This window comes from Numenius arquata, chromosome 2 (genome assembly GCF_964106895.1).
Source record: "Numenius arquata chromosome 2, bNumArq3.hap1.1, whole genome shotgun sequence".
Lineage (NCBI taxonomy): Eukaryota > Metazoa > Chordata > Aves > Charadriiformes > Scolopacidae > Numenius > Numenius arquata.
Window position 1 is genome coordinate 60,836,171 of NC_133577.1, and position 22,580 is coordinate 60,858,750.

The 22,580-nt window shown below is 44.3% G+C and overlaps 1 protein-coding gene across 1 annotated transcript in view; it reads right to left on the reverse strand.

Annotated features, from left to right (window-relative positions):
* PDE3A (phosphodiesterase 3A) overlaps window positions 1–22,580 on the reverse strand; it is a 277,318-nt gene that overhangs the window by 100,122 nt on the left and 154,616 nt on the right. Inside the window, exon 2 of the mRNA XM_074166942.1 lies at window positions 630–680. Within this exon, the coding sequence (XP_074023043.1) occupies window positions 630–680 (51 nt within the window). The remainder of the gene's footprint in view (window positions 1–629; window positions 681–22,580) is intronic.

Below are 22,580 nucleotides of genomic sequence, written 5' to 3' on the forward strand. Positions count from 1 at the left end.
GATTGCTTTTCTCAAGCAGGAATGCTCCTGAACATCAGTATTGGTAGCAATGTCTCCTTCGCAGCAATTCTAATTCTATAGATAACTTAAAAATGTATCAGCATGATGCCATTAACACTACTAGCGTATCTTCCTTTCAGTGATGTGTCAAGAGCAAACCAGTAGCTACACATGGCTTTCCTGCACCTCCCCACACAGTTCTAACACCACTAATCCCTTTATTATCGAACAAGGTGAGAGAGCCATCCAAGTTTTACAAGTTTTTCAGGTTTAAAAAAAAAAAAGCACAACACCACGAAACATATACGCATTATTTAAAATTGCATTCCTTTGGTATCCTCAGGGAGACAGCTGAGTAAGAAATGCTTTCTTAATATATCTAATCCATCTTTCTGCTACTGAAAGAAACTTTCTGTTGTATGACTCAGCGCAGTCTGGATCAACTGTTTGGATTACAGCTCAAAAATTATATTAATGAAAGCTGTCACGGTTTTATGCTTTTTTCCATTGATTCAATCCTGCAAATATTAACAAAACGAACAACTTTGCCAATCTCAGATGGAAAACTTGCTTGAATAACTTAAACTTACAACAAGCCAAAACCAAACACAAAACACTCAGCAACTGACCTGTGAGCCTCTGGGTCCTCGTTTGTGATCCCATTCAGAATGCCCCATGAGCTGAAAAACAAAGAAAAGTACAGGTAAGTGAGAAAATCCACTCATTAGCTTTAATTGAAACATCCATGCTTCTATATCTATTACACATTTTGTTTGGAGAAACAGCTCTGTTTTTACTATTTATTTCACACAGCTCTTTTAGCTTCATAATAGGGTGAGAAGACTTGGAGTTGTTACCATCACTTTGTACCTTTACATTCAGAGCCAAAACACATCTAGCATCACAACATTGCTCATGCCAATAAAATTCCCACTGCCATAGATTCAGCTTTAGCCAAACTTTTAATACTGATCTGGCAAAAGGAGAGCTGATATATCAACAAGGAGATTACCAAAACCAGAGGATATTTGATAAAATAGCAATGCGTGTTTTATATGAGACATGAAAACGACAGCTTTAATTCTGCCTCACCACTGAATTATTCTCAATGTAATAAAAAAGTAGAGGTACACCCTCTAAAGGAAAACAGGTTGGGGTCATTACATTGCAGAGGAAAGTGAAGAGAGAATTTAGAGACGAGGAGCTCTTGTGGAAATTTGTGATGGTATACAGCTCAAGTTAAAGAAAAGGCAAGCATTAATTACAGCCCAAATTGAGCTCTCAAATCGTCTGTGCAACCCTACAGGAGACTGTGTTGAGAGACAAGTGGTCAGACATTGGATGGTATAGCTGGACTCCAGAAAAAATAATTTGTCTTCTCCCATTTTCTTTCTGCTGTACTTCATAACTGGATGCTAACACTGGCACTCACTCTCTTTCTTTAAGCAACATACAATTTGCACACAGCAGCTCTTTCCATATATGTCATTGGTGGGAGACAAAAAAAAAGAGGAGAGAGAACATCCGGTAGGCTTTATTACTGCTTTATGTAGCCGAAGATTACGGTCAAATGTGAACTGCTGACAATAAAGCTATCCTCACGCTTGCCTAAACCTTGGGAAGCACCAGGGAGTGCCCAGGCACGGCTCTGGTGGAGGCAGAGCTCTGCAGCACACGAGGTGGCTGCTGCTACTAATCCTGTCTCTGAGCACTCGGCTGGCCTGTGTTCCAGCCTGGGAGCTGGTCTTTTTATTTTATTTTTTTTTACAGCTACTCAGGAATCTCCTCTGGGTAATGCTTTTTTCTTACTCATACAGGCATAGCTTAATGCAAATAAAATAATACGTGAATGAAAGACAGGAGGGTTAATGTGACATGTAACGACTTACAGTCACAAACTGTAAGTCTTGCTCTTTCTTTCCCAACATTCTTTCCCAAAGGTCAGAGGCAGGCAACAGGATTTACAACCTATGCTTATTGCAGAACATGCTTTTGAAGTACTCATCCCAGGATAACAGATTAAAACTACTTCAAAAAACGCGGAAAGCCACATACATCTCATGTGAAATCTTTCTCTTCTCTATTAACTGTCGCAACTCATCCTTTCCTTCTCTGAGGGCCCCTTCATTTCTTTAAGTTGTTACTTATGATTACATACCCCCTTAATAGGAGACAAATGATATCAGAACTGTCACACCATTTTTCACCTGATACAGCCTCACGACTGACCCCCTTGTTTTACTGTAATTATTTCCTTTTTCCATATACTGTTGGTGGAAACATTGCCTGTGCCAGGTTTCCCTGTTTGTTTCTCCATACTGCTATGTTTGCTCATTACTCTATGAAACCAAGCTTTGATATCTATGAAAGCTGGCCTCTCAGTAAATAACCAGCATGCAAAAGCTACCAAGAGATGCATCTACCAAAGGTTATGTGCTTCACAGAACCTCTGCCAAACCCTCATACCTGTGCTTCCTCCATGGCTCCTGCCACTTGGACCAAGAAAACCTCTTCAGTTTTAACTCCTCAGCCCCTATGCCCTGTGAGGAATTGGTGCTCGCTTTCTGAATTCACTTGGCTGACCACCTGTGACTCCAAGGATGATAAAGACTATCCTTAACTACAACTTTTCACCACCTGTGATTTCACAGTTAAGAAAAAAGGATGAATGTTACAGGCTTGGCTATGGTTACTGTGGTTTTCCAGGCCCTATAGACGTTTGGCAGCGCATATCACACCCTTAAAACCAAATGTAGCATGAGATCCCACTGCCAGATTTTTCATGCTCCTACCCTCACTGAATCCATAGTTTACTGAAAAACTAAGGCTTGTTTTGCTATTGCCATCAAAAATACACAATGCAGTTAAGAGTCAAGCTTGGAGTTATCATTCCCATTAAAGGCTGTACACCAAATGTAGGGATGCTCCCAGTCCAGCCAGTCCCAGGAAACCAGACTGACGTGTGCCAGAGGTGGTTACTTGTGATGATTACCAACCCTCAAGCCCAAATTCAGTCCTCTTAAACATTCATTCTTCCTCAGGCACAGTTTGCCCACTCTGTTCCCCAGTTACTGCCTGGTGCTTCACAACCTCCACACAGAACTTTTCAGCCCCCAGAGAGCCCTTCTGTGCTTCTCCACCCTCACAGCCAGCCCTGACTCTGCTCCTCTTCCCGTGTGACTTCCAGCCCAGGTCCTCCATCTCTGGCCCTCCTCTTCTACCAGTTGCTCGCCATCCTGGGGCACTCCACAGATTGGATGTTGCAGCAGTAGCTAACACACCACAGTGAGAAATGAGTCTGAAGGCTATAACAACTTGTCCTTGCTCCATTTCTCAGCATTTAATTATCAAAATCTCTTACCGAAGAGAGGCTAAAGTCACCAATGAAGTGACCAGTCATAAAAGCACTGGAACCAACGGAGTGACCCCTTGCTTATTCCGGCACAGTTTTATTAGCAAACTGCTTACTCCTTATAGCGAATTACACAACCCACATTTCATTTAATTTCTCTACAAACGTGTCTTTGTGGAGTCAGACACGTTTGTAGTATTTTTGCTGATGGATCCATTGCCCCCAGTGTAAAAAAATTTCAGCACCATTGCTCTCTCTTTGTATGCCATGTACAATGCCAGGATGCTCTACTGAGTTAACCCTGTGGTTATCATCTGGTGAAATAGCGAACAAAAGGAAGAGTTCCAGGATTCTAAGAGACCTTGCAAATACTAGGCAGTTTTCAAGCATGGTAGTAAAATGCACGGCCCTATGAAGCCAACCTCTTCCTTCCATTTTTATAACCTACCAAATTTTACTTGCCTTTAAAATGGCCAAGAAGGCCAATGGCATCCTGGCCTGTGTCAGGAATAGCGTGGCCAGCAGGAGGAGGGAAGTGATGGTGCCTCTGTACTGGGCACTGGTGAGGCCTCACCTCGAGTGCTGTGTTCAGTTCTGGGCCCCTCACTACAGGAAGGACATTGAGCTGCTGGAGCGTGTCCAGAGGAGAGCCACCAAGCTGGTGAGGAGTCTGGAGAACAAGTCATATGAGGAGAGGCTGAGGGAACTGGGCATGTTTAGTTTGGAGAAGAGGAGGCTGAGGGGAGACCTCATTGCCCTCTACAACTCCCTGAAAGGAGGTTGTAGAGGGGTGGGTGTTGGCCTCTTCTCCCAAGGGAATGACAGGACCAGAGGAAATGGTCTGAAGTTGCGGCAGGGGAGGTTTAGATTAGATATTAGGAAGAATAACTTTACTGAGAGAGTGGTCAGGCACTGGAACAGCCTGCCCAGGGAGGTGGTGGAGTCGCCATCCCTGGAGGTATTTCAGAAACGTGTAGACATGGCACTTCAGGGCATGCTCTAGTGCCTGAGATTGTTGGCTTGTGTCTGTTTGTGGGTGGGTGTGGGGTGTAGTGTTTTCTTGGGTTTTGGTTGGGTTTTTTTTCTGTGTGTGTGTGTGTGTTTGGTTGTTTGGTTAGTTTTTTTTGTGGTTGGACTTGATGATCTCAAAGGTCCCTTCCAACCATGAAGATTCTGTGATTCTGTATGTATTTCTTCCTCACAGTCTAGAAAACGGTTTTCACCTCATGCTAGAATGTTCTTGGCCTATCTGCAATGTTCTATAGTAACAAAAGAACGAAGAGGGGGAGAAAAAAAAAAAAAAGAAGTAAAAAGTACATCACACTTACACAAGGCCTGAAGCTTTAAGACAGAAGACAGAAAACAAAGCAAATAAACAGAGCAATTGCAACAAAATCTCTGCCAGGCCAACATCCTACAGAGGGAAAATTGCCTCAGTATGACACCCTTCTGCTCAACAAGCCACGCTGTGCAAGATTACTTCTGAACCTGAGAAAGATTCTATTTGAATAGGCAAACAGTAAGTATAAAATGCAGAAAAGAAGGGAAGCAAGTACACATGACCTATTGGGCTACTTGGAAATCACAATTTTCACAAGCTTTACAGAAATCAAAAGATAAAGAAAACAGTATTAAAAAAAATCAAAACACAGAAACAGAGAGTGTGCACATAAGTCCATTTCAGTCTGAATCAACCTTCGGAAATCAGAAAAAAAGAAAAAAAAAATTAATTGGTGCGTGCACGAAAACACATCTGTAGGTAGCAGGATTTATGTTTGTCACTAATAGAAAGGTTTTTCCAGACTCCATCACTTCCTCTAAGAACTATTAGGAATTGATTTGGTCAGGAGTGACGGCAAATGGCTTCACACTATCCAATTACTTTTCTGTATTGTTATTCCTAGTGACCGTGCTGCTGGGGCTAAGCAGCAGAAAAGGAAGGATAAAAACAAAATCAAACGGCTTGTATGTGTGCAGTCTCTCTCAGAAGGAAAGTATCTACTTTACATTTCATCTAAAACTGTCCTGAAAACCCAGCTCTGACAGTTTTAACACTGAAAGACGAAGGCAGCTTTCAGCAACAAAAACAACTCATGCGTGTTTCAAGAATGCACAAAAACACAGGCTTCGCTAAAGCCAACTGGCTTGCTCTACCATACGAATTGACTAACAAGTCTCCAGGGAAAACAGCCTTGCTTGGCCCAGCTGAGGATGACGACGGTGAGTGGAAGAGGGGGTGGGAATGGAGAAGACCCTAATACCAAAATCACGGTCACAGAGAGAAAAAGAGAAGTGAAATGGGGTTAGCTTGCCCTGTATGTGTAGGGTGGTAGCCTGTGCTCTACAGCTCAGCCTTTTGCTATAAATACTATAAAGTCTCTAGGCCTTGTGGTTGTAAAACCGAATTTTAAATGTAAACCACATGTTCACTAATGCGATGATACCTGCAAAGGAGTAAGGAATGGCATAAAGGACTGTCTGCATTAGATATGTGACATACCCATGTGAAAACAGAACAAAGGCATTTAAAAAATTAGCATCTTCGGCTCTCACCTCTCTAAATGCAGTTTTTCTCCTATTTAATGATTTAAGGCCCCAGCATATGATTACATAATAATCTCAACTTTCATTAAAATTCATAAACCATATTTCTAAGCCTCCTTAGTATTAGAGAACTGCAGGAAAATATGACCCACACATACTGTGAAAGATCTAAATAAATAATAAGACAGAAAGTAAAAAATGACAATTCAAACCTTTTTAGCTGTTTCTAGGTCTTGTTTTTCCCTTAAATTATCTTTTCTGACGTAGGTTTTGATTTTGGCACCCTTGAACCAGCAATACTGCTAACTATGCCGTGGCAGAAAAAAACCCAAACCCTCAAAAAACAACTCGCAGAAATAGAAAAGGCATATTTTTATTATGAGGACATACACAATTGGGCACAAATGGGACAAACCCCCAAATTTAGAATATGAACAGTCCCATGTATATTCTTAGGAAGGGGAGGGAGTCCTCAGTAGCAGTGAAACATCATTTTGGAACCATAGGGTTTTTTTATTTAAGCAAATATAACACTCAGCACAGTTTTATTATAGAGGGAATGAGCAGATCTTTTCATGGTAAGTACTTAAGAGGACCAATGAAGCAATTATATTTAGTGTTTTAATAGACTTTAAATCAATTCCGAGCCTATTCTAATTCTATTCAGATTATAGTCTACTACTCTGGAATTTTATTTAGATACATATTTACACATACACACCACTTTTACAGTTATAAAAATAATTAGATGGTGATGACAAATGTGAAATAAATCAGCCATAACTCAAAGTTAGTAAATGAGATTCAAATAAACCAAAGCAGGATCACATAGTCCAAATGCATGTTTTGAGACCTTGCCCCAATTCACTGCCTTATTCCTTTGGACTTTAAAGATTTCAGACCGTGGCTGGACACCATGTTTCCATTACAGTGAGCACAAGAGAGCCCTGCTCTCCTCTAGTGAATAAACAAAAGATGAGCACAAAGCCAAGCACCAGAATGCTAGAGAAATTGTTCCTCTGCCCCATCTGTGATTGGATGCCAAAGATTTAGCATCCAATGCTCTCCGTTGAACTGGCCACAATACATGAATAGGGTAGCCTGAGCTCCCCCAAACTGTTGAGAACCTGTAAAAATGCCTTTTTGCCACTCCTGCAAGGATTTAGAGCATTTAGTAGCAGCAGAAAAAAGAATTACCAATGAGATTCTGAGAAGTTTTGGCTGGGTGGTAGCCAGCAGTTTTAAGACTTGCTTATATTGGGGAATCCGTGTCCATTAGATAGGAGCATCCAATCATTCCTCTGGCTGGCACCTGGTTTCAACCTTTGCCAAAAGAGCAGAGCCTGTATTTAAACACGAGTATGACATCTTCCCTCTTCGGAAGAGATGTTGTTGAATGGGCACGTTGAGGATGTGGAACAGCGTCTCACTGTTGAGTGCTTTGACACTGCCTTCTTACAGCTTGAGCTGAATGGGGCACAGTATGATACATATTCTCTGACTGAATGGGTATTAGCTATGCTTCAGTCAGGATCATATTTCTACTGGTAAAAAGAAACTGTTTGTTACCAGCATGTAGGCACAAAATGTTCCTGATAAATTTCTTATTCAGTAACAAAAAAGCACAAATTATTTCCTTGATTACATATTAGAAGAAACATTTATTTTTACAAAAATGCCGGAACCGGGTCATACAGAAACCAACAGTGTTTTTTGCTCTGCCCGTGCTATTTTGAGTTGGATTCCTTCTATTTGATAGACTGTGCCCTGCACTTTCATGGTAACCAAGATAAATGGTTTACTGACTCGACCATCTTAGGGAGCACAGTTTTGGTGTGGACATCACCAGCACGAGAAGCTAAACAGGCTGAAGCTGCTGAGATTCAGCACTGCCAGATCCTGATAGTGTAATGAGGGAGCAACTGCCTGGCTGCACTGACCACCTTCTCCACCAAAGGGCATAGCTGCAGCTGGCCCTGGGGCCTCCAAAGCATCAGGGATGTCTTCCTTGCTGTGTGGCGAGCGTGGTCATACTGTTTAACATTTTTATCAATGACATAGACAGAGGGATTGAGAGCACCATCAGCAAGTTTGCAGATGACACCAAGCTGTGTGGTGTTGTCGATACACCAGAGGGACGGGATGTCATTCAGAGGGACCTGGACAGGCTGGAGAGGTGGGCCCAGATGAACCTCATGAGGTTCAACAAAAGCAAGTGCAGGATTCTGCACCTGGGAAGAAACAATCCTCAGTATAAATACAGACTGGGGGATGGGGTATTAGAAAGCAGCCCTGAGGAAAGGGACTTGGGGGTGCTGATGGACGAGAAGCTGGACATGAGCAGGCAATGTGCACTTGCAGCCCAGAAGGCCAATCACATCCTGGGCTGCATCAAAAGAACTGTTGCCAGCAGATCCAGAGAGGTGATTCTGCCACTTTACTCTGCTCTGGTGAGACCTCACCTGGAGTGCTGTGTGCAGGTCTGGAGCCCTCAATATAGAAAGGACATGGACCTGATGGAGCGGGTCCAGAGGAGGGCCACCAAAATGATCAGGGGGTTGGAGCACCTTTGCTACGAGGACAGGTTGAGGGAGCTGGGGTTGTTCAGCCTGGAGAAGAGGAGGCTCCGGGGAGACCTCATAGCGGCCTTCCAGTACCTGAGGGGGGCCTACAGGAAGGCTGGGGAGGGTCTGTTTACAAAGGCCTGCAGTGACAGGACGAGGGGCAATGGTTTTAAGTTGGAGAAGGGGAGATTTAGATTGGATATTAGGAACAAGTTCTTTACTCTGAGGGTGGTGGAGCACTGGAACAGGTTGCCCAGGGAGGTGGTTGAGGCCCCTTCCCTTGAGATATTCAAGGTGAAGCTCGACGAGGCCCTGGGCAACCTGGTCTAGTTGGGGGTGTCCCTGCTGACTGCGGGGAGGTTGGACTAGATGACCTTTGGAGGTCCCTTCCGGCCTGGACCAATCTATGAATCTATACACAGGCACGTGTTGGCTGTGACACACAGAGAGCAAAATGCCTCCCCTATTTGGAAAAACAATCTCTTTTCCACAGCCACTCGCCAACTCCCAGGGTCAGCTGGAAGCCTTGAGATGTCAGAACTGGGCTGTTCAGCCAGATGTGTGAGCCGCACGCTCGCCCCGCCGTGGCCTCCGGCTCTGCCATTAGCAGGGAGGAAACTCTCCACCCCAACGCTCCCAACACACGGAGCCCTGCAAAGCAGCAAGCTCAGCCCCGATTCTGAGGCTGGTTTAAACAACAAAACAACACTCCTCCCCTCCCCCCCGTCCCCCCCCCCCGTCCCCTACAATGAACTAACTAAATTAATAAACCGAGAAGGATAAGGCAGGGTGTGTGTGTGTGTGTGTGTGTAAGAGTCTTTCAGCTGCTTCCTAACGGAATAAGTTGTTCTGAAGGTTTGTGGGCTGCTGGACAACAGCTGGAAGCAGAGGTAAGATTTTTAAACGAAGGCGCAGGCAGAAATGCTGTAAAATTTGGAGTTGCTTTGAACTGGGAGCAGAGGCAGTGAGGTAGAAGGATGGGGCCTGGAGAAAAGCTGCAGTGCGTGGCTTCCCCGAAGCATAAACCCCGCGCGTGGGGATGGATTTAAACCCTCTGAAACTGGTACCCTGGTGAAGCTGAAAGCCCTGGGAGGAGCTGCATCCTCGACCCCTCCAGCCCTCTCACAGCCCGGCTGGCAGGTTAAGCAATGAAGCAGAGCGCTGCCAGAGGCTACACCAAAACAGAGGAAAACCACATATATCAGATGCTCTGTCAAGATGGTGAATGTGATACTGAGCCATCCTGGCAGAAAGGAATGGAGAAAACGGGGCGCTCGGTGATGTAAGTGCTGAGGGGTGGGGAACAGGCGCTGCAGCCTAGGAGGTCAAGCTGAAAGGCACCAAGCAGTGACCGTCCTGCAGGCACGGCAAAGAACCCGTCCCGAGTGCTTAACCAGGGACTCGGATCCAAAGGAATAAAAGGAATGAGATCATATCTGGCGCTGGGCGAGACAGCAAGAGAGACTACATTTCTGAGGACTTTTCTCATGGCAGCATATGACCTTTTAGAATATTTCCAGCAAATAAACTGCATCTGACTTCTTCAGGGATGCTGGCTCCCTTGCACGGGGACTAGAAGCATGAAGACATATGACGCAGCAAACTGGCAGCAGTGGGGTCATGGACAACTGTCGCGCCTCTTGCTCCATACCACTTCTTGAAATGAGCAGGTTTAACTTTAGATAGTGTGAAAGTACTGTGAAACAGAAAAAAACGTAGGTGGGAAAAAGAAAAGGCAGGGGAGTATCCACCTCCACACCCTGTATCTGGATTTATATACATTTTTGTCACAACTACTTAAACAGATGACAGTAGTAAAACAAATCCCTACAGATTTCTATTATTTTCAGTCCTACCATCGAACTTCTCAGATCCCTATTAATCTTTCACACATCAAACAGGATTTTAAATGAGTTTTAGAGGCGGAGTTGTAGTAAAATACAGAAAAGGACTGAATTTTTTGGGGGGGCTTTTTTTTTTTTTAAAGAAAAGCAACTCTTACTCTTCAGTGATCCCCAAGGATGGATGCCACACAGAGCTACTAGTAGATGTGGAGCAGATTCCTTTTAGCAAAGGCTTCCTAAATTAATAGTGTTATCTTAATCTGGATTTTTTTTTAATCCAGAATAAATGAATAAAACAACTAAACTGACCATAAATCCCCTTAAACCGATCTGTCGGATTAATAATAGGCATGTTATCTGGTGGACTAGTATTCAACAAGCAAAAGTGTTCACCAAATTTTCCATTTACTCACTTTCCCATTCTGAGCATAATCATGAAAACCAAAGCCCTAGAAAAAAATATCCGTACGGGTGAGATACAAAATGTGGGCACAGATACTCTGACATCCTCATACCTCAGCCACGGCCATAATTTACAGACAGTAACCTAAAGAAGAAGATTCCTTGTTATAAACATGACAGGGAAACACAGCAACATCAAGACTCCTAAATGTAACAACAAGCTGACAAAAGAACAAAAATAGATTATTAAAAAGAAGAAAATTACTGTTTAAACCTTGCTTGATATTCAGAGTAGACACATTAAGTCCCTGGATTTCAAAGCTACACAGTCAACTCCATTCTGGTGTAATTAAGTTCCTAGAAAAAGTCAGAAAGCTTATTTACTTTTTTTTCCATTGGGAATCATTAACTATGCATTAAGAATCCCAGTCACAATACCAAGCCTGGCACAGGCTTGATAAACTAGCTAGCTACTGCAGCAGACAGTCAGCATCGTTTGAAAGCACAGTTATTATCTAAAGCCTATTATTTATTTCATAAAGTGGTCTAAGACTTCTACAAAAAAACCAGCTCTGCACCGTATGTTACCAATACCGTTCTCTCTTTAGTGCATAGTTTTTCTCTCACTTTCCATCTTTTCAGAGATTCTAGTTTCACATATGGTATTTGCACTTGTTGTTGTTACTCAACACAAGCCTCAAGGATGGCATGTGCTCTTTTCAGCTGGTTATCAGTGCACAGGAGGGTCTCTGCTTCCAAAGAAATTAGTTCCTTGAAGATACAGGGGATGTCTTTTCACATAGCAATTAAAAACCCACTGCAAGGGTAGGAAAAATTTTAAGGGATTTTTCAGTCAAGCTCTGATTTTAGGGGAATCACCCACAATACTAACACAAAACCTGAAAGGTCACACGGAAGGCAACTGAGTCCAATTAGTTTAGTAAGTGCATTAATCTAAGAGCTGACCACTCTCTGGCAGCCTGCATAAAAATAGGAATTTCCCAATGCAATTCCCAGTGAGCGAGTTTCTACCTCACAGGAAAAAACAAAAAAACCACACCAAAACCAAAAAACAAAACCTTGTCAAATTGACATCCTTACCAGCAGTCTCAGCAGAAAAAAAAACCCCTTAGGACTGAGTAAGTATGCAGGTTTCACCAGACATTAAACCTTCAGAAGTGGTTCCTCTGCAAGGGAACTGAGCCACTGCAGCAGGGATAGGGACAAGCGGGACTTGCTTGTGTCCCCGTCGTACTTCCCCCGTGTGCACAGGATGGCATTTCAACATAGCCGTCAACTCAAAACCTCTCACCAGGGCAAAGAGCCACTTACAAACGGGAAGGAGGTAGAGGGTGAGAGCGTGAACCCCCAAGCCCCAACTGCTTGCTCACAGAAGCCAAATAAAGGTTGCAGTGCCACTGTCCCCCAAAACTGGAAATTCCGTAAGCAACAGAATCCAGCAGTTTGAACAAACCAGATCTCTTCTGCTGCCATATGCACTTACTGAAAAGGAAAAAACAGACTTTGCTTTTTTTAATTTGGCAACTTAATGTCTGTCCACCTGGTGTGAAACACAAAACACGGTGATTACAGAAATCAGTCCCTGGGGAGGCTAAAACAGTGAGGCGAAAAGCCAGAAACATAATTTCTTACAGTTTCAGCAGCTCGTTTTCCTGAAACACATTAACTTTAATGGTAGCACACTGAGGGTTAGCTGAGATTTGCTAACGAAAGTTTTAAGATACTGAGAATTTGGTCTCCTTCAAGCTAGCGCACAGAGCAGAATGACCCACAGTGCCTTCTCTCCCACCACAAGAGCAGCACTGCTTCTGGTCAGGTGAAGCCTCAGCCTCCAGGGTTGGCCTGGAAAAGAGCATCGCTCTGCCAAAGCTCATTCCAGCCACACAAACAAGCTACTTCTTTCATTAACACCCCATTTTCCCGGTTTTTGAGGTTTCACAATGCAGAAGAATAGCACTGACATTTCAACACCCAGATCCCAGCTAGCAAATGTCCTAAAATTCCACTGTAGAGCCTGGTAGCTTACTAAAAACATCAATGTCAAAACTCAAAGTACATTCAGTTTAAACACACCCTTGGGGGGATTTTATACTAACTACTTTCTATTTCGGACTATTCACTTTAAGCTCAACCAGCAACGCTTCATCACTCATCCAGGAAAACTCCCCTCGCTGCCACCCAATCTCAATCAACCTGCCAAATTAATTATCACTCTGCATTTGTCTATTGCTAAGAGGGGGGAAAAAAGCAAATAGATGAACGTAGCAGTGACCCGAGCAAAAATGAATCCTCTGAAACAGAACTAATTAAATCAGTTCAGTGATCTTCTTCCAGCACGACACATTTCACCCACCCCTTCCCCAAGCAGCCCGGTTCCCACATCTCCTCCAACTGTCCTCGGCAGGACGCTCACATGGGGCTCAGATGTCTATCCGGCAGCAAACTAGGGATCTTTTCTACTCATCCTTGTAACTACATGGTTTACAACTGTCACAGAAAATCCACCAGGATAATATCACACTGCGAATTCCTGGCCACAGAATATATGTTTCAGCCAGATAGCAGTAGGATTTGATTACCTACCTCAGATTTATGGGATCACAGGCACCAAACTTTGGTGCTTCACTGGCTCTGTGAAACGAGCAGAGCTCAGAGCGCTGGCAGAGCGAGGCTTCCCCTTTGGTATCCCAGTCAGGCCTCGTAGCAGCCCTGGCAGGACTAACACGTAGAGAAATTACAGAATTTGTGGATTTTAAATCACTGCCATGAGTCAGACACTAAACCTTGCTAACTGCCTTCCTAACCTGGCAAGTACACGTGCCTGCGCGACCACGGCATCGGTGACCGTGCCGACTCGAAAGGGCTGGAGAGCTGGGCAAGGAAGAACCTCATGAGGTTCAACAGGGAAAAGTGTAGGGTCCTGCACCTGGGGAAGAAGAATGTCAGGCACCAATACAGGTTAGGTGTGGACCTGCTGGAGTCAAGTTCCGAAGAGAAAGATCTGGGGGTCCTGGTAGACAGCAAAATGACAATGAGCAAGCAGTGTGCTCTTGTGGCCAGGAAGGCCAATGGAATCCTGGGCTGCATAGGGAAGAGTGTGGCCAGTAGGTCGAGGGAAGTCATTCTCCCCCTCTACTCTGCACTGGTGAGGCCACAACTGGAATACTGCATCCAGTTCTGGGCTCCCCAGTTCAAGAGGGATAGGGAACTACTGGAAAGAGTCCAGCGAAGGGCAACGAGGATGATTCAAGGATTGGAGCATCTCCCTTATGAAGAAAGGCTGAGAGAGCTGGGACTCTTTAGCCTGGAGAAGAGAAGGCTGAGGGGAGACCTTATCAATGCTTATAAGTATCTAAAGGGTGGGTTGAAGGAGGATGGAGCCAGACTCTTTTCAGTGGTTGCCAGTGAGAGGACGAGGGGCAACGGGCACAAGTTGGAACATAGGAGGTTCCACTCAAATATGAGAAAAAACTTCTTCACAGTGAGGGTGCCAGAGCCCTGGAACAGGCTGCCCAGGGAGGTCGTGGAGTCCCCTTCTTTGGAGATTTTCAAGACCCACCTGGATGCAGCCCTGAGTAACATGCTCTGACATGCTCTGGGCAATCCTGCTTCAGCAGGGGAGTTGGACTAGTTGATCTTTATGGTCCCTTCCAACTCTAAAAATTCAGTGAAATTCAGTGAGTTCAAGGACGCAAGTTACACCCACGTTCTAAGACTTCCCTGTCCTACAATTTCAAGTGACGGTTCAGCTGAAATGCACGCAGAAAGACATTTGGGCCGCCAAATCTCCTGCCGCTGGAAATGGCATCATTTCATTGCAGTCATGCTGTCGGACAATGTGTGAAGTTCTCTACCGGCTCATGCAGGGAGAATACTGAAAGCTATAGGTGTAGGACCGCAACAGAAACACTGGCCTCTCCTCTCTCAGCGCACTTCACTTTCCATCACTTTTCTCCTTATGCAGAAAACATCCAGAGCAAGAGCAGAAAAGGGAAAGGCAACTCAAATAGGACAAGAAATGCGGGGTGACAGGCCCACTTGGGGGAACAAAAAGACACCAAAGGGGGATGTCTCTTTAGTAGGGAGTTCAAATGCAAAGTCAATCCCACCTTGCTTTTCTCCTTATATGATTTTTAATACGGTCAGTGCTTCCCTAGACGGCAGGCACATCACGAACAGACATCAGTACTGAAAGGTACTGAAATCTGGATGCCTGCACAGGATCCCTGTCAAGTTAGGTAAAGCTTCAGATGTGGGAGCCCTGACAGTGCCCTCTTTGATACTGGTGCATAGGAACAGAACAACAACACACAGAGGCAGGGCTCTGAGTAATCTCTAGGTAGGTGCCTACACAGGCAACAGTTTGTCATTCGCACCCATCTGCTGCTCCAAATCACACACACACACACGCTGTCACATGTGCTTTTCCCCATCTGGATTGCAGAGATGCTGGATATAAACAGGCAAAAGCCAGGAAGATGAATACCGGGCTTGTACTGTACAGGGGGAAAACGGCACTCACCTTCATCCCCTCTAACGGGAGTAATTTCAGTGGAGATTTCTAGAAGTCAAAGTAAAACCAGATTTTTCACGACGACTGCAGGTTTTTCCATGATTTGAAATCCTGTCTTTCAAACCGGTATGACTCTTTAAAAAGCTTTGCTTCTAAGATTTTATTTTTAAAGTAATAAACCCACGTACGTTGTCTTAGAAGGATACCGTAAAAATATATTCCCCTGCAGCATCGTCTGCCAACATTTAATTCCACGTGGTCACCCAAGCCACATTTCCATCACGTCACAGTACTGCTAACAGCAAAACCAGAGCCACAAAAGGTGTAGTCTCCATCATAGAGTAAAGGATGCAAAGAATATACTCTATTCAGGGGTGTCATGGTGCAAATGGATATACCAGGTGGCTTTTTAGAGTAAGAAAGAGAAAGGCTGAGCAGGGCAGAGGGGAGAGGAGACTGTTCTGCTGGAGCTGACCTCAAAGGACTGGGCTAGAGAGACGCGTGGCTGCCCTGCCCCCTCTGTTTTAGGACCCCAGTTTTGGTTCTGTTAAACTGAGTCACAGGAAAGCTGCTAAAATATTCCTTGGCAGAAGAATCTTCCATTGAAAATATGTCATTTTGACTAATCTGCCTTTCAGAAACAGACTTCAACAAAATTAAGTAGCACTTCTGTGGTTAAAAAAAAAAAAAAGTTCCATGTCAAAAAGGTCCATATATTCAAAATAGAAAGTTATGAAATTTGCCCTCTTTTATAGGAGCAACTACATCCCCCTCCACCATTGGTCCTTTTTTTTCCCCAGAATTTTATTCCTTGCATAATCTAACTTTGCATGTTGCCGAAATATACTTATAAAACAAACTTGATCAAAAAAAGCAGTATTTCCTTTTCTTATGACAAGCTGTTCAGCACTTCCTCAGAAATAAGAGCTTTCTCTTTTATTAATCTCATTATGATGTCTTCAGCCCCTTCCTTTTTTGCTGAAAAAGTAATTTAAGTTCCTTTTCCTGTGTCCCAAATATTTTTCCTTCATCTCCTTATGTTCAACTTATGTACAAATGCTATTTTGATTCAGCAGAAGTGTTATTTTAGTAGACATTAGTATACATCACTTTACCCTAACCAGGAGAGTCCAGATGGAAATGTATTTATATTTCTAGCTACCAAAACAAATAAAAAAAGGAGAAGAAAAAAAGAAAACCAAAAAACCAAACACTGCTTAGTGCTAAACAGCTGTGTGTGGATCTGGTCCTGTGACTATGAAAAAGAGATCTCCAGATCTGTATTGATTACAGATACAATCCTGATCCCCTAATGCTAACAATAACATTTTCATCAATTCAGCATGGCCTGGATGTTGTCCTTTGTTGTTTCTCTTACGCCTGGGAACCAGCCTGGTCTTCCGGGAGACACGGTTAAACACAATTAGTCTGAGTCTCTGTAAGACGGCTTTGAGTCTCTCCCTGCTATTATATATCAGCTGTAAACAGGGAAATCTTAGTAGCAACCACTTCTAAAGCACTAATTTCCAGGCCACCATACAAACTTGTTAACTCAGACAGGACCTCTGTGAGAAAAAAAAAAAAAAAAAAAAAGATTTATGTCCATTTTACAGATGAACTGAGGCATTTACCCAGCACAGTACTGCAAAACTGGGAATAGAAACTAAATATCTGCAGTTCATGGGATCAGAGCATGGGCTTTGTTTTGATCAACTATATATGTCCAATTTCTCTTTTGGGGGAGTTGAGGGCATACACCAGGGAATAGAATTATTCCCATTTTCAGCTGCCAGGAGATCTTATCACTCTTTCTGAAAGCAAAATGTTCAGCCCTCTAAATATCAGTAAGAAGACTGACTTCACGTATCAACAACCTTCCTTTTTAAGAAAGAACTAAAGCGAAAAAGGAAAGATGGGAAACCTCAGAGGATCAAAAATAGTGAAAGTTTTTCCCGTGTATCTGTGGCCAAACACTCAGGCATCCTGCAACCTTCTTTACTCAGAAAGACTTTAGTTAGAGAAAATGACTTGAACAAAGTGAAAAATTGACGGCTGTGCCCCAGACCTGAACTGAACCTTCCCCGAGCTTCAAAGACACGGAGTCCACTTCAGCTCCACATGTGGATGCGGAGATGAACAGTGAGAGGAAGGGAAGAAGAGCCAAAATGCCAGGAGAAATGGCATTCTCATGAAGCTTTCTGATTTATTCATCCAGATCAAATGACTGAGGCGCATGAGGCATCTCTGGCATGAAAGTGTTCACCGTAAGAGCTCCATGAATTGTAGAGCATTTTCTCTCTTCCACTTCCCATTTTTCCTGCGCAATTCCTTTTTCAGAAAGAGAAATCATAGATAATTGCAATTGACCTACTTTATTAGTAACAAGACCCTCATTTCCAGAAATATGAGATAAGCAGTTACATGTTGAAGGTTGAATGCCTGTGTGCCTTTGGCCCTCTCAATGGGTCCCTTTATCAGGACAAAGCCTCCTTGAAGGGGAACCAGGGCCACCAACAAACTCAGTTCAGGCAAGAGTGACAGAGGCTGAGAAACAGATGCTTTATGACCTTGAGAGAACTGCAGAAGAAAAAAAAAAAACAACTCCCTTCCTCATACCTAAATATAGAACATAAATAAAAATGTATATATCCTAAATATTTTTGCTAACCTAATACTTTTCTTCCCACACATCCGCCTTGCTCCCCCCAACACACGCAGTGTGGTCCTGGAACCAGCGGTTTCATTTGTTTTCAGGGAAAGGCGGTTCAGGTTAAAACACCCGTGCCGGTTAACGAGGAGGGCAGAAAGTTCAAGGTGGACCCAGGAGCTGCCTACGCACAGCCAGTCTGATGAGAGGAAATTCGGTTCTTACCAAGGAGCCACACAAAGCAAGTATTCGCGGTGGAGCGGAAAATGACCTTCTCACAGAATCACAGAATCTTTTTGGTTGGATGGGACCTTTGAGATCATCGAGTCCAACCAAGAAAAAAACAAAAAACAAAAAACCACACCAAAACCAAACCAAACCAAACACCCACAACCACACCCCACCCACAAACAGACACAAGCCAACAATCTCGGGCACTAGAGCATGCCCTGAAGTGCCATGTCTACACGTTTCTGAAATACCTCCAGGGATGGCGACTCCACTACCTCCCTGGGCAGGCTGTTCCAGTGCCTGACCACTCTCTCAGTAAAGTCATTCTTCCTAATATCTAATCTAAACCTCCCCTGCCACAACTTCAGACCATTTCCTCTGGTCCTGTCATTATTCCCTTGGGAGAAGAGGCCAACACCCACCTCTCTACACCCTCCTTTCAGGGAGTTGTAGAGGGCAATGAGGTCTCACCTCAGCCTCCTCTTCTCCAAACTAAACATGCCCAGTTCCCTCAGCCTCTCCTCATATGACTTGTTCTCCAGACTCCTCACCAGCTTGGTGGCTCTCCTCTGGACACGCTCCAGCAGCTCAATGTCCTTCCTGTAGTGAGGGGCCCAGAACTGAACACAGCACTCGAGGTGAGGCCTCACCAGCGCCGAGTACAGTGGCACCATCACTTCCCTACTCCTGCTGGCCATGCTATTCCTGATACAGGCCAGGATGCCGTTGGCCTTCTTGGCCACCTGGGCACACTGCTGGCTCATGTTAAGCCGGCTGTCCACCAATAGCCGGCTGTTGGCACTCTGTAGTGCGGCGTCAAGGAAGAGATGGTCACAGAGGAGAACAGGGGCTCCCAGGCAACACCCCACTCCAAGCTTGTAATGCCAGGCTTTGTTGGCCCCGTGACTAAAAGGTGGGGTTCAGCCTCCACACACAACATTTTCCACAATATTAAATACACAGGATCAAGAAATAAGGGGATGAAAACACAGGTAGCGCCCACACACAGAAGTAACGATAAGCTCAAAACATTTGGAACATCTTAAGATGACAGTGCTAAATACTCTTTTTGTAACTCACAGAAGACACACATGCTGATTTTCTGCAGTTGTACAGATTATTTCTGAAGTGACGATATTTCTCGCAGCATTTCAAGTTTTCTTAGAAATGCCTGTTCCTGGAATTTCAACTCTAAGAAAAAAAAAAAAAGGACAAAAAAAAGTAAAAAAAAAAAAAAAAGAAGAAGAAAGAAATTTCCTCTGAGAGAGAAAGGAAGTTTCTAACAACCAGGATTGTGAAGGGGAGATGGAAATGAAATGCAAGAATTGAAAACGGAGGATTCGTGGCTGATCCGTGATCTCCAGAATGCAAAGGGCTGCCCCTGCATTGGTGGGAAAGCCGCTGAAGGGCAAACCTCAGCTCTGCCTGGTATCAAAAGCCAGCACAGTAGATATGATAAAATATAATAAACAAGCTGCATCCTTCCAGTAAGGAGGACGGGCAGGACAGAACAAAATGCCAGAACTAAAGCAAGCAATTGCTAAAAATAACTTTATCTCTCCTTCTTTATCTCAAGGGCCGAATTATCTCAGTTGCTACTTGAGAAGACTAGGCAATGCCAGCATCAGAAAGGTCAGAAAGCATGTGAAAATTTACCCAGTAGCTTATCCACTGCTTAAATATCTGCTATTGCAACAGTACAGATCAACACAAAAATTCCTACTGTGTTGCTGCATAAATGTATGCTAAGTCTTTATTTTACAAGAGCATGAGAGTTAAAAATGCACTACAAGGATATTATAGCTCTAATGTCCTCACATACTAATACATGAGGTTTTTAGTTGGTTTAGTTGTTTGGTTTTTTTTTTTAATATATGTGTTTTATTCAATGAAATAATTATTTAAAAGTGCTTTCAGGCTGATATAAAGCACCTTGTAGAAGAACAGAGTAATTCCTCATACCCGGAATGCAAAGAGCACCTGCATATAAGCAAAAAACATAACAAGTTGACTTGACTGTAAGAATTAGAACCGGGTTACTTCAAAACTGAAAAGCTTCGCAAACTGAATTTGCTGAAGATTTTGGTTTGGATGCAGGTACCGAGCAAGCAAGAGGACAACTTTATGGCACCAGAATGTCCTGTTTCAATATCTAGGGACAACAGCATTTCAGGTTCTTTTTCCTAGAGTGTTGAACTTAAATTTGGAAACTTAAAACTTAAAATTTGGAAAGAAAAAAAAAACACAACCCCCCAAAAAACCCCTGAACCAACCAAAGGAAAACAACTCAGGGGAAAAAAGCATCAGTATTGCTTCAAGCTCTAGAGGGTTTACTGACCCAAATCAGCTTTTTGCTGTTGTGGTAAAGAAACTTCATTCAGAGAGTATTTCAAAATATTCAGGCTGCTTCTGCTTGGAAAGAAAAAAAAAAGAAAAAAAAAAAGCTGCATTTGGAAACCTTTCCTGAAATGCCTCCACAGTCCTCCTTGCAAATCTGGTTGTTGGGCGCCTCTTGATTTAGACACAGTGGCCAAATTTCCTGACCTTACAAGGCCCGTCAATCTTTCTAAGGTCAAGAGGCACAAGGTGCACAACAGGGGAGAGGGAGCCAAGAGAGCTTTGTAAGCAGGAGCCGACCGCAGCTCACCAGGCAGCCCAATGCCCCATCCAGGACGCCCCACAAGGCTGCGAGCACCGAGGCACTAGGAAAACTCACGGCGCTGAAGTCTGGTTTCCTTCCCTCCCCTGCTTTCAGGTCCGGATCACCCCAGAGTAGCCCAGATGTCCTGGGGACCTGGTACGCAGGAGCAAGACAAGCTCCTTGCGAGCTGCTTGAGAGCCACGCTTCTGCCACCCGGCTTGTGCACAGCAAAACAGCTCCCCAGGTGCAGAACGGTAAAGAAACACTTCTAAAGTGTTCATAAACTCTTCCTAACATTTCTATCTTATGAAGACAGGCTGAGAGAGCTGGGGCTGTTCAGCCTGGAGAGGAGAAGGCTCCGGGGAGACCTCATAGCAGCCTTCCAATATCTGAAGGGAGCCTACAGGAGAGCCGGAGAGGGACTCTTTGTCGGGAAGTGTAGTGACAGGACAAGGGGTAATGGTTTTAAATTGGAAGAGGGGAGATTTAGATTAGATATTAGGAGGAAATTCTTTCCTGTGAGGGTGGTGAGGCACTGGAACAGGTTGCCCAGGGAAGCTGTGGCTGCCCCATCCCTGGAAGTGTTCAAGGCCAGGCTGGATGGGGCTTTGAGCAACCTGCTCTAGTGGAGGTGTCCCTGCCCATGGCAGGGGAGTTGGAACTCCATGATCTCTAAGATCCCTTCCAACTCTAACCATTCTATGATTCTGTGATTCTGTAAAGAGCAAAGCCTTAAGGACGAAGGACCCAGCAGATTTCACAGGATGTAGACGTCAGAGAGCAAAGACAGAATGAGGTCAGAGTCTGATCTACAACCCGGGGTGCACAGCGAGCTATATCTAGGCCAGCAATTTGCTGTAATCTCGTTACTTAATGGGAAGCAGAGGGAGAAGAGGGAATATCCTTGGAGCTCGTACAACCACCGAGTAACGTGCGCTTAAAAGCAGCCTAGGCCAGGAGTACAAACTTAAACCTCTCTAAACCACAGCACAAGCACTTCAGCTTGCTAGCTGGCATTGCCTGTCACACAGCAACCACGTGGGGCAAAACGACTTTGGAGTTAACGGCTGCATGTTCTCCTATTTGTGATTCCCACCTTGCCAGCCATCTTCTGCCAGGATGGCATCAGCTGTATGTCCTCCTGTGCGCAGACTCACCTCTGCTTGGGGACCCAGGTCTAAAATAGACTCCTTTCCTTTCGCCTTCACGGCTGGGATGGGACAGAATATAGCTGTGTTTATTCCTGGAGGAGCCTTTAATTTTCATTACTATCGAAGTTAATTTCCTAGTAGGAAGGGGGGTTGGAAGCAGGATGTCAACTTTCTTGGAAGAAAGAAGGAAAAAATCCCAACCAAACAACAAGCCCAGACCAGAAATGTGCTAAGAACATGGCAAACAGATGGCTGGTTTTGTTTTGCTGCGTGCGGGGGAGTCACAGGTCCAGGATTTCATACCAGGGAGGAATCTCGTTTTGATGGATATCAGCAAGAAAGCCTTCCTCATGCTGCTTATACACCAACTTTGAGCCCAACGCAGCCTGTGTATACCTCACACGCTTTTGATACCCTGGTTACCCGGCTGAGTGCCAGCCCACCCTGCGCAGCTATGCATGCTTCGCCTGGCTGGACACAACAGCAGCTCTAACACGAACACACAGACGAGAGCTGCGTTGCAAAGACTCGTCCAACACGAAAGCAAGGACTCCTCTCTGATTAAGTTGGGGCAGGGGGATAAAAGCATTTGGGCAGGGAGGTAGACTCCCCAGGGAGGAAACACATTTCCTCTCCAGCTCTTAATAATGAGTGTGGAGAGTCTTCTAAC